Source organism: Gavialis gangeticus, unplaced genomic scaffold (genome assembly GCF_001723915.1).
Source record: "Gavialis gangeticus isolate Ggan-Ray unplaced genomic scaffold, GavGan_comp1, whole genome shotgun sequence".
NCBI lineage: Eukaryota > Metazoa > Chordata > Crocodylia > Gavialidae > Gavialis > Gavialis gangeticus.
In genome coordinates, this window is record NW_017729032.1 from 68,315,101 (window position 1) to 68,325,591 (window position 10,491).

General features: G+C 40.2%; 1 protein-coding gene across 1 annotated transcript in view; it reads right to left on the reverse strand.

The window, feature by feature from the left end:
• GPALPP1 (GPALPP motifs containing 1) overlaps window positions 1-10,491 on the reverse strand; it is a 33,835-nt gene that overhangs the window by 12,852 nt on the left and 10,492 nt on the right. Inside the window, exons 3-4 of the mRNA XM_019524686.1 lie at window positions 9,509-9,601; window positions 2,548-2,656 (exon numbers count right to left, since the gene is read on the reverse strand). Of these exons, the coding sequence (XP_019380231.1) occupies window positions 2,548-2,656; window positions 9,509-9,601 (202 nt within the window). The remainder of the gene's footprint in view (window positions 1-2,547; window positions 2,657-9,508; window positions 9,602-10,491) is intronic.

The following is a 10,491-nucleotide window of genomic DNA, read 5'->3' on the forward strand; positions in this document are numbered from 1 at the left end:
ACTGCTTTAACTTTTTATTTCAAACACAAAAAGGATGTTTTTGGGGTGGGGTTGGTGGCTGCAGGATGGTTAATAAAGAAAACTGAATGCTTTCATAATAAAATATCTTGAACCAGTTCACATCATAAGATGCAGGAAATGTCATTGAAGAAGTCTGCCTCATTTCCTCTCTAAATGCAACTCATTCCAGTACCTCCTGACCACCCCCCACTAGATGCAATTAAACAAAACAAAAAATTCCTAAGTACAGGATTTAGACAAATCAGTACACTTAATTTACACTGCATAGGCCATACAGTACAAACTGCTCTGAAGATAATAAGATATATTATTGCCAAATATGAAGAGTAAAAAAAAAAAAAAAAGTTAAACTTAAATGTGTTATTTCAAAGCAGAAAATTTATGATCTCCACAACCTGGCAATAAAAGGATCATGAAAAGCAGCAACAGATTTAAAAAACCCCAAACTTTTAGTTTGTTAGCTAGAAAGATCACCTCAATAAATCAGATTTCCACATAACATCTGACACCTAATTTACCTATTTGGCAATGGAGGACTTTTTTGTTTGGGAAATGTATAAACAGCCTGATCTTAACATCTATGCCATGAGAGATTTGTCATTGTGATAAATCGCTTAATCATTATTTGCAGTTATAACATGATGAGCATCTTAAAATGTCAGACTATCACTCTTCATTATAAATTATGACAACGCTCGCTGTAGGAGGTGGTAGAATGATACCTACCCAAATATTACTGCTAAAAAAACAAAACCAAAATCCAAATCCAAAAACAAAAACAAAACACCACATACTAAGTCCCAGAGCAGAACTACCCTTCTGCCAGGTTATACCAGTTGGTAGTATTTTGGAACCTTACACCGAAAATGTCACACACACACTCTCACCCTCTCAGGAACAACTGGTGCAAACAAATACCAACATTTAAATGGGAGTATCATTTTGTTTCACTGGTATACCCCTAGCAATGTTTTTTCATGCATCATACCAGGGCACCTTCCTTAGTAGTGCACACGCTGCTGTGTAGTTTGGATCCCTGCTGGGTTACAGGCAGCACAAACAGTGCAGTCACAGGAGAGAGACAGCAAGAAAGGAGAAACAAAAATACAATCATGAAAATCAAGACTTTGAAATTAAAGAGAAGAATATTTTGAAAGTAAAGAGAAGAAAAAGCAACCAAGGCAATGGGGAAAGGGTAGAGGGAAAGACTACTTTCCACTCTAAAGCATGCCAGTTCTTTTGGAGATAACTGTAAGAAAACTGTGAAGTATATCTGCCCTTTTCTGTTTCTTTATGATGGATAAAAACAACAGGAGAAGCATGTCAATTTTTCAGTTATTTTTTAAAGACAGAATTCAGGTCCCAACTATCCTGAAGGCTATGGTGACTGAAGAACCAAGTGACACTGACATGATAAAAGACGAGAGCAAATGAGAGGACATGAAAGCTTTTGAGAGATTGTTTACAACTCTAGGCCAGTGGCTCCCAACCTTGGGGAGTGACCCAAATCAGGGTCGTGGGGGGTCTGCCCCTACCACCTGCACAGTCCACACAGCTCACACCACTGTTGTCCCCTGCAATCCCGGCCTGGCCCAGGCTCTGTTAGCACTGCTGGGAATAAGCGAGTTGGTTGCAGGGGTTGCAGCAAAAAAAAAAAAAAGGTTCAGAGCCACTGCTCTAGGCTTTTCTCTTAATACACATTTAGCTCCAATGCCCAATAAGCACCATCAGAAAACAATGTTTTTGTTAAAGACTTATAAGCCCTGCATCTTCAGTGACGGTGGGAAAGCTTGCCCTAACTATAATGTCTATTTTAATAGGTTGCATCACCTCCGTGAATCTACTAAAAAAAAATCTCTTGACTATAGCATCACACCATTTCCACTGCAGGAAAGCATATTTTCCTGGAAGATGATGTTCAGTTTGGTAAGCAACCCCAGACTGCTGCCTCTGTTTATGGCCAGCACTGGTGTTGGTCACTGGGTGGCTGGCAGCTTCCCTTGTCCCTCATTATTCCAGAGTTGCTGACAACAACTGTTGCTCTGAGGCTCCTAGAGATGTAGTTTAGATGCTATCAAACCACAGCAAGGAAGTGATATCATTTTTAGTCCTTCCCATCCTAAATACAGGGAAAGATCCCGAGTTGCACAGAAGGGAAGCCAATACCATTTTGCTTGGGTTTTGCTTACATTTTGGGGCCTCAAAAAAGAAGGGGTGTTTGAATTTGACAGCAATAACCTCTGATGGTGAGTTATTACTAGCCAAAGAAAGAAAGGAAAATGTCAGGGGAAGTCTGACCATAATTAAACAGGCCTAGATGTTCTGGGTCAGCCTTTTTGAAGAAGCAGATTTCTAATCCTTCATATTGCAGAAGTTAAAAATGAGTGAGACACTTTCTAAACAGAGCCAGACAATCCCCATTCTGAAAAATGAATGTTGGATCAGACTATCAGTTTGTCAAAATGTTTCAGATGTACATGGGGTATGAATACAAAATGGATCTACCACTTTTCAGTTTTCACAAACCTGGTAGCTGAACCGTGATGGAACAGAAGGTCCTATGGGACAGCTGTTCTCCTCAGAGTCTTGTGAAGGTTTCCTAAACCCAGGTGGCAATGCAGGACCTATAACAGGCCTCAAAGAGGGAAAAAAAATGATGTTTTTAAACTAAGAAAATAAAATGACGCATCAGCATGAAAAATACACCAACACTAATAACTTTCTAATGTCAGAAAAGGAAACAACATACAACTAGGTCAAGAGTCTCAAACCAGTAGAGATGAAGCACATTATCCAAGTTTTGGCTGATGTTTTGGCTGTTTTCTATCCATATAAAAAAGGGGCATACACACACACCTCACCTATCCATTTCCATATTCCAGGAAGACTGATGCATGAAGATGAGATGCATGGAAATGTGTGTTGGGGGAGGGGGGGGAAGCACTAAGAAGGGAGTAGTCAGCAGTACTTCCTTCCACCCAGAGCTACCTTCATGGGAGTACTGAAGCCTGGGGAGAAAGTAAAATTAACCCTTTACTTTCTGCAGATGTAATGAGAGGGGAATGAGAAGGAGCTCTTCACTCTGTGAGGTTTGCAGGTCCCCGGCAATGTACAAGCAGACCAGCCCTCTTCAGTATTTGCTAATGAGCCCAGTAGCATGTTAGACCGTATTGCAGAGGAAGAAACAAATAGAAAAAAACAGGCCATAGCAAATTTGTTGCTGTCAGGCCCACTATCATGCCCATTCACTCTCCTCTGCTGAAGAGACTCTCAAAAAATGATGAGAGAAGCTAAAAAAACAAGAAAAACCCAGAGAATGCTCAAGACACATTTTTAAAGGGAATGCCAGTAGAAACCTAAACCGTTTAAAATATTGTCAATTTGATGCGTCCTACTAAATCTCTATTTAATCCATTCCTTTTTATTTACCCTTATGATTCTCAGTCCAAGTTTTTGTGCAATTAAACATAACACATTTAATTACACTAATTTTGCTCTTTTATTAAATCCAGTATAATCTAATAAGTAAAGCCTTGCAGAAGGGAAGCTACTGCCAGGATTTGAAAGAACACCCTTTAGACATATGTTAGTCAGAGGGTTAAACCTAGTGGCTGAAGGTAGACACAGACAAGAGCTGCGCGCGCCAGGGCATCTATCACTGAGGGTCTGGGGCAATCCCAAGTGAGAAGCCCAGGCTACTGGAATACTTGTGTCATAAATGAGTAAGGTATTTTCCTGCTGGCATATCCAGTCTATCCTGGACACTACCTCCATCTTTCATTTCAGCCTTTAGCTTAGTTTGCTAAATTTGAAACTCCACTTCCACCTAGCTGCTAGAAGAGAGAAGCAACTTCTTCCCCCCAGCCCCTTTTTGCCTATTAAGGCTTTATCTACATGGGAACAGTTTTCAGTGCAACTTAAAAGGATGAATTTAAACTGATAATTGATATGGATAAGTAGTTCTCAATGTTCTCAGATTCAATGCACCCTCCATAACTTTTCTGAATTTAGTGGCACCCCATTTAATAACTAATTTCACTCATTTTTTGACAACAGAAAAACAACACAGCAATTCTTCTGTTGCAAACAACCCAGAAAGACCACAACAGGTCAGAATGTTTTTAATGCTATGGATTCCTATTTGAAATCTCCAGGTTTATCCTGTGAATCATGTAGGTATTTGTACACCTAACAGTGCTAGAAGTATTGCACAGCACCCTAGCCGAGAATCACTGATATAGATATTGACTCATTGATATAATTTGGTATAAAAATGCCTTTCTTAGTTTAGCCTGGGGCAAATTTTAAATTTATTCCCATCTATTCAGCACTAGTGAGGCCACATTTGGAGTCCTGTGTCCCCACGACAAAAAGGATGTGGATAAATAGGAGAGTCCAGAGGAGGGCAACAAAAATGGTTAGGAGGCTGGGGCATATGCTATATAAAGAAAAAATGAGGGAACTGGGCTTATTAAGTCTGGAGAAGAAAAGACAAAGAGGAGAGCAGCCTTCAGCTACCTGAAGGGTGGTTCCAAAGATGATGGAGCTAGACTGTTCTCAGTGGTGGCAATAACAGAACAAGATGCAATGGTCTCAAGTTGCTGTAAGGGAAGTTTAGGCTAGAAATTAGGGAAAACTCTCTCACTAGGAGGGTAGTAAAACACTGGAACAGGTTACCTAGAGTGGCGGTGGAATCTCCAATCTCCACCCTTCAAGGTTTTTAAGACCCAGGTAGACAAAGCCTTAGCTGGGATGATCTAGTTGAGGATGGCCCTGCTTGGATCAAGGGGTTGAACTATATTCTCCTGAGGTCCCCTCCAACCCTAATTTTCTACAATTCTATCAAGTCAAACTGCGAACTAAAAACACAATTCCCCCTCACAAAAAAACTCTAACACTGAAATAAGTGTCCACATGCCAGTGGTTGCATCTGTGTAACTTACAGGTATAACCCATGAAACTTTTCCCTGCAAAGTGCAGGGATCAGCTCTCAAATCCTCTGCTCTTCTCCTAACTTCTGAGTTGCTCCACGAAAGGGGAAGGAAAAAGGTTTCTAATACTTTATGCCTTCCAGTCTCCAATTTTCTTCCCTGTGAATCTCTCTATTGCTGCTCAGGGCTTACCTCAGGAGCTTGAAGCCGACATGATTCTTGGCATTTTCCTGACTATTAAAGTCTCTCTGAGGACCAAAGTGAATCTAAACAAAACCTTGTTAAATAGGCCCTGCTGCTGTCTGGTAAAGCCTGGAGAACATTCCACGTACTCTTGACAGACAACAGTGCACCTGTCTAGAATGGCAGAAAATTTCAGATACAAAAGGGCAGGAAACCAGTTTTTAAATGAAAGATCATTTCCTACAAATATGATGCAATTAAAACCTAGGATCTGCCTGCAAAAGTCTTATGAGCTGCATACAGGCATTCATTTCTAGCAGTGGAAATTTTTGAGAAATTTCCACTGCTGGAAATCGTTGCAGGAGACAGAACAATATAGGTGTTCAACCGCCCCCTCTCCCTTGGTCTCCCTTGCCTTCCCCAGACTAGGGACTGGTCTGGGGAACATGTGGGGAACAGAGGCCACCCCATCCTTTCCAGTTTTACAGGCCTGGAGTAGGCTCTGGTGGGGTGGGATGCAGTAACAGGGGACAAAGACCCCAACCTGCTGTCCAGACCAGGCAGTCCCTGGCCTGGGGAAGAGGCAAAGCACATTGCCTGTTGCTCTTTTCCCCTTCCAGAGCGGTCCCACATGAAGAGGGGGGGGCTGGAGTAGCAAGTCGAAGCCCCTGGCCACTTCTCACACCAGGGACTCCAGTGTGAGAAGCAGGTAGGGGTCTTGCAGCACTGCCCACTGCACTCAGACTGAGCAGCAGAGAAAACTCCCCACCCATTCTTCACACAGGCGACTCCAGTCTTAGGAGAGGGTGGCCGCATCTTACCTACCCTGGTTTCCAGCTCCCAGGAATTAAATTCTGTCCCTTAAATTCTGCATTTAAAGCCCTGGGGACCAGGAACCAGGCCAGGGAAGCTTCCCTTGTCCTGGTCCCAGGGGCATTGCAATCCTTTTCTCTGCTGCACAGCTAGGCAACAGAGGATAAGGGGAAGCCAAAGAGAGCTGGTAAAGCAGTTCCCCACCCTTTTGCCTCTTCCTGAGCCAGTTCAGGATGGGAGCCACAGGGCAAAGCTTCCAACCTATTTCCCCCTGTTTTGGGGAAGAGTCAAAGGAGCAACTGTTGCTGCTCCCCTCCCCTCCTGGACTAGACCGTAAGGGAATGGGCCAGCATTTTTTTTTGAGAGAACATCTGAAAATTTAGATTTAGAAAATTTAGATCTTCTCCTGGAAGAGGCATTTTTCACCTGGGAGAAATTCAGTGAATGTTTGTATGGCTTCTCATTTCTACTTGGTGAATAGCAATTCTCTCAATAGAAACTTGTATGTAGCCCTAGTGTCCATTGGATTTTTCAGGCTTCAGCTGATGTTACAGTGGAAAAATGCACTCTCTCTCTGTCTTATGTTATTAATGCTTACCTCCTTCAAAGTGCATAGATTTGGGGATAAAATAGCTCGTATTTTTTCTTAAGCACAATGTGAATATTTTTAGGAAACTTATGAAAATTCAACCTAGTTTTTACAGCATTTCTGGAAAGTAATTACCTTTTGGACACTTCAGAAAATTCTTTATATCTACAAAAATACTTAAAAATTAGATTTTTTAACAAGCTGCACATTGTTGTATTTGCTGTTCTCATTAAAGAATTTATGTTTTGAGAAGTTTGGTAGAGACAGGTTTGAGAAACAAAGATGCTCTAAATCAGCAAATACATGAGAGTGCATAAGCAATATATTCTCATGTAGTCATCAGCAAGTTATACATTTTGATACCCGCACTTTGAAATAAAGATGCCAGCATTCATTTCAATAATCATGGGCTTGGCTGTCAGTTTGTAATCTGCTATCAGCTGACCCTGCGTGGGCAAGAAGGGCATAGCTGCACGCCCATGGACTAGCCCAGGATGGTAACTACAAATGGGAGTGTAAAAGGCTGATATCGCTGATATAGTAAAATAACCATCTGGAGTGTCCCTACTGTGTGCAGGCTGCTTTGTAAGCCAGAAGCAGCATACATCTGCACGAGTGGGCTAGTTAGCTTGGAGGTGGGCTAATTAGTACTGCTAAGTGACAACGCTAATGAGCCAAGCTGAAATGCCATGTAAAATGCTATTTGAGGCAGCTACCCTATCTCTGGTTTAAGAGACAACCCAGCTAGATCAGCACAATGTGTTATGTTGGAGGCTACTACTGCTGGGATAGTGATTCTATCACAGGCATACCCAAAAACTTTCCCTAGCCCTCCACTGGTGACTGATAAAACAACAGTGGGTCTATCTCCAATATAACCAGTGTAATTAGACTGCTATGTGCATTTAGGGGTGGAAGAAAGATAAGCCCCCTCATTACCCTTCCTACCCTGTCCTGCACTTGCATGAGTTGAATGGCTCTGTAGATCCTGCTTTCTCAATGTATACTGAATGTGGTGGTATGACATACTACTGCAGGAAAGGAAGCAGATGCCCCAAGTCAGTGCACACGATGAGGTAGAGTCTTGTCCTGTATATTCAGTTAATACAAGTTAGCTTTAACTGTGCTTGCTTTAACTTGAAAAATCAGAAGTAAACAAGTAAACAGAAGTAAAACCTCTGTGGAAAAACCAGCAGACTTAAGTTGTATGCATCTTTTAGTGATCTTGTTCACCTTTAAATGATTCCCTTCTTCTTGCTGTAAGCCTAATCCTGATAAAGCTCTCAAGATCCATTGTTGTAATCTTATGCTTGTCTATTTATATAGTTAAAGATTTTTTGTACATATAATCTTTCTTTTTTCAGATATTTATTACTGTGATACTATCCAAGGAGCCGAACATGCCGGATCCTGTACAAATAAAAATGACTTTGACAAATTAAATCTGGGAGAAGGAGGGCCAGTAGTGTAACTACGTGTGGGTAAGTGGGGCTTCAGCTCTGGGTGCTGATTTAGAGGGGGCACCAGAATGGCTGCTCCCACTGAACTCAGCCCATACTGTGGCAGTGGTAGCCTATTTATGGGGATGCAAGACTCTTGGTCACTCAGCACCTCCCAACCTTCCTGCCAACAGTGCCAAAATTCCTAGTTACTCCTGTGGAAAGGGCAACAAATCCATAGGTTATCTAAATGATGGTTTTATAAAACCCAAAAAGAGTTTAGAAAATTATACATAAAACCCACTTTCTTCTGATTGCTACCCAACCCACCTACAGAGGCTTGCCTGATTTATCTGAGATCACAGCAGAAAGGCTTTTTGAACAAAAATTCAGGAGGCAAGAAGGTAGTGGCCTTTCTAAAGGAAATAAGTGCTGACATGCTGTATGTTATATTGACATAATTGCACGGATAAGCCATTATTGTCACTCAACTATTTATCTTACTTCTTTTAAACTGCACACGTGAAGACAATTTTACTGCGTTATAGATTTAAATCCAGAGAAGAAAATACCTCATGTCTTAATACCTAGGAATTTTCACTATTCAACTCAACACATATTCAATTACAGAACTTATTGCAGTTGATAAAGCAATAACCAGAACTGTTTAGCAAAATATGGGCTCATCTTCCTAGAAATGGCAGGTATACATTGGCTCATTTTATCTACTGATTCTTACTGCATCTAGGGAAGAAAACAGAAAAGATGAAAAAATGCAAATCTACAAGACCAATGAAAGTTACAGTGAAATCTATGAATGTCATCTTAAAAGTATCGACTAAATACAGAATAGCACTTTGTATTACACTATTAAGTGTAGAGATTGATGCAACAAGTACAGGGCTGTCAGATAGATACAGTCAACAAATTCTGAATACAAAATTAAGAACTAGCTTTCTTCAACAAGTATTTTGTAATTGTGTGCAGCTGAATGGGCTTTGTTTTTGACAAAAAGGCTAAAAACAATGTATTTTAACAAATACATTTAACCCTGTTTACATGTTGGTATGGAAAAAAAACAGTCATCACAATGCACCAACAGAATAACTAGTCCAGTAACAGATCCAGGTGGTCTTCTGTACCTGAAGAGTTCACTGCAATGTGGGCTTGAAAAGACCACTATGATATTAGACAATAAGCATAAACAAACCAATAAATATACAGCAATTAATATTTTGAATGCACACTCTTTTCAAGATTAATCTGAGATGAAAGAAATCTGAAATTCAAAATATGATCATACAGTTGCCATATTTTCCTTTTCTTTCCAACTTTCCACAGGGTACTAGGGGACTCTTGTACTTCATTTCAAAGGAACACTGCTGTTGTTCTGAACGATGGGAAGGAAGGAGTCTAATCATATAACTCTCAGGTGTACAGCTGAAATGTTCGGTAATAGAGCCACAAAATATTTTATCTAAAATAATTATGTTTTAAGGAGAGGAGCCAGAATATTATTCCATTTTAATTACCTCTCTGGAGAATCATCCTCTTTTTTAAATCCAGGAGGAAGAACAGGTCCAAAAAAGCCATCACTGTCATCTTTCTGCACTCTCCTTGGTTTTCTGCAAATACAGTGATTTAGCTTAATAATTACCATGAAATAGATGGCAATTATCTACATTTTAAAAGGCAAAAAACAACATAAAATGATTTCAGAAAGTCTTGTGTACTAAATATCTTGCTGTTTCTATGGAAACAGAGCATAAGGATCTGAAATACTATGGAGCAATTAAAAATTTGCTAGCAGGAACCATACTCTTAAACTACTCTGACTTCTAAAAAAACAAACCAAGCAACATCAGTATTACTGGTGGAAAGAAAAAGACCACTAGTAACATGCTGAAATGCCATTTTATGTGCACATTTCTTCCCATATTTTTGCTATCAAGCTACACATTTTGACTTGTACTTTTCCAAATCAAATTTGACCAGGACTAAAAGAATGATAAATAAAGCATTGAGGGGGGGAACATGAATAATGTTTATTTCAGTGCTCATTGAGAATGAAGAATATAGCATCCTCTAAGGCTCTGAGCCTGTAAAAAGAATTATGTACACTCAGTTTTGTGTATTTTAATATTCCCATTTAACTAGATTACGTGCTGTAGCCCAAGAGCCGCTAAACAATTCTTTTTCATTATTTAAGACAAATAATTAAACAAATCTTGCTCATACCCAGGAATCTTTCCACTGACTACAGCAGGAATCATTAAGATAGGCATATTAAAATTCCCTAAGCTAAACAGATAAGAGTCTAAAAAGGGTCAAGTTCTCCCTATTATGTTCATCTTAAACATTTAGAATATGCCCACAGAATATGGCATTACAACTGTAGACTGCACCCTCGTACTGCTCTAACTGACTTCAATCTGAGTTGCGCCAGGTCCCAAGTACATACTGGGCATTGAAGACTGATTGTTCTTGTCATTACTAAGGTGATTTTTTTTTTTTT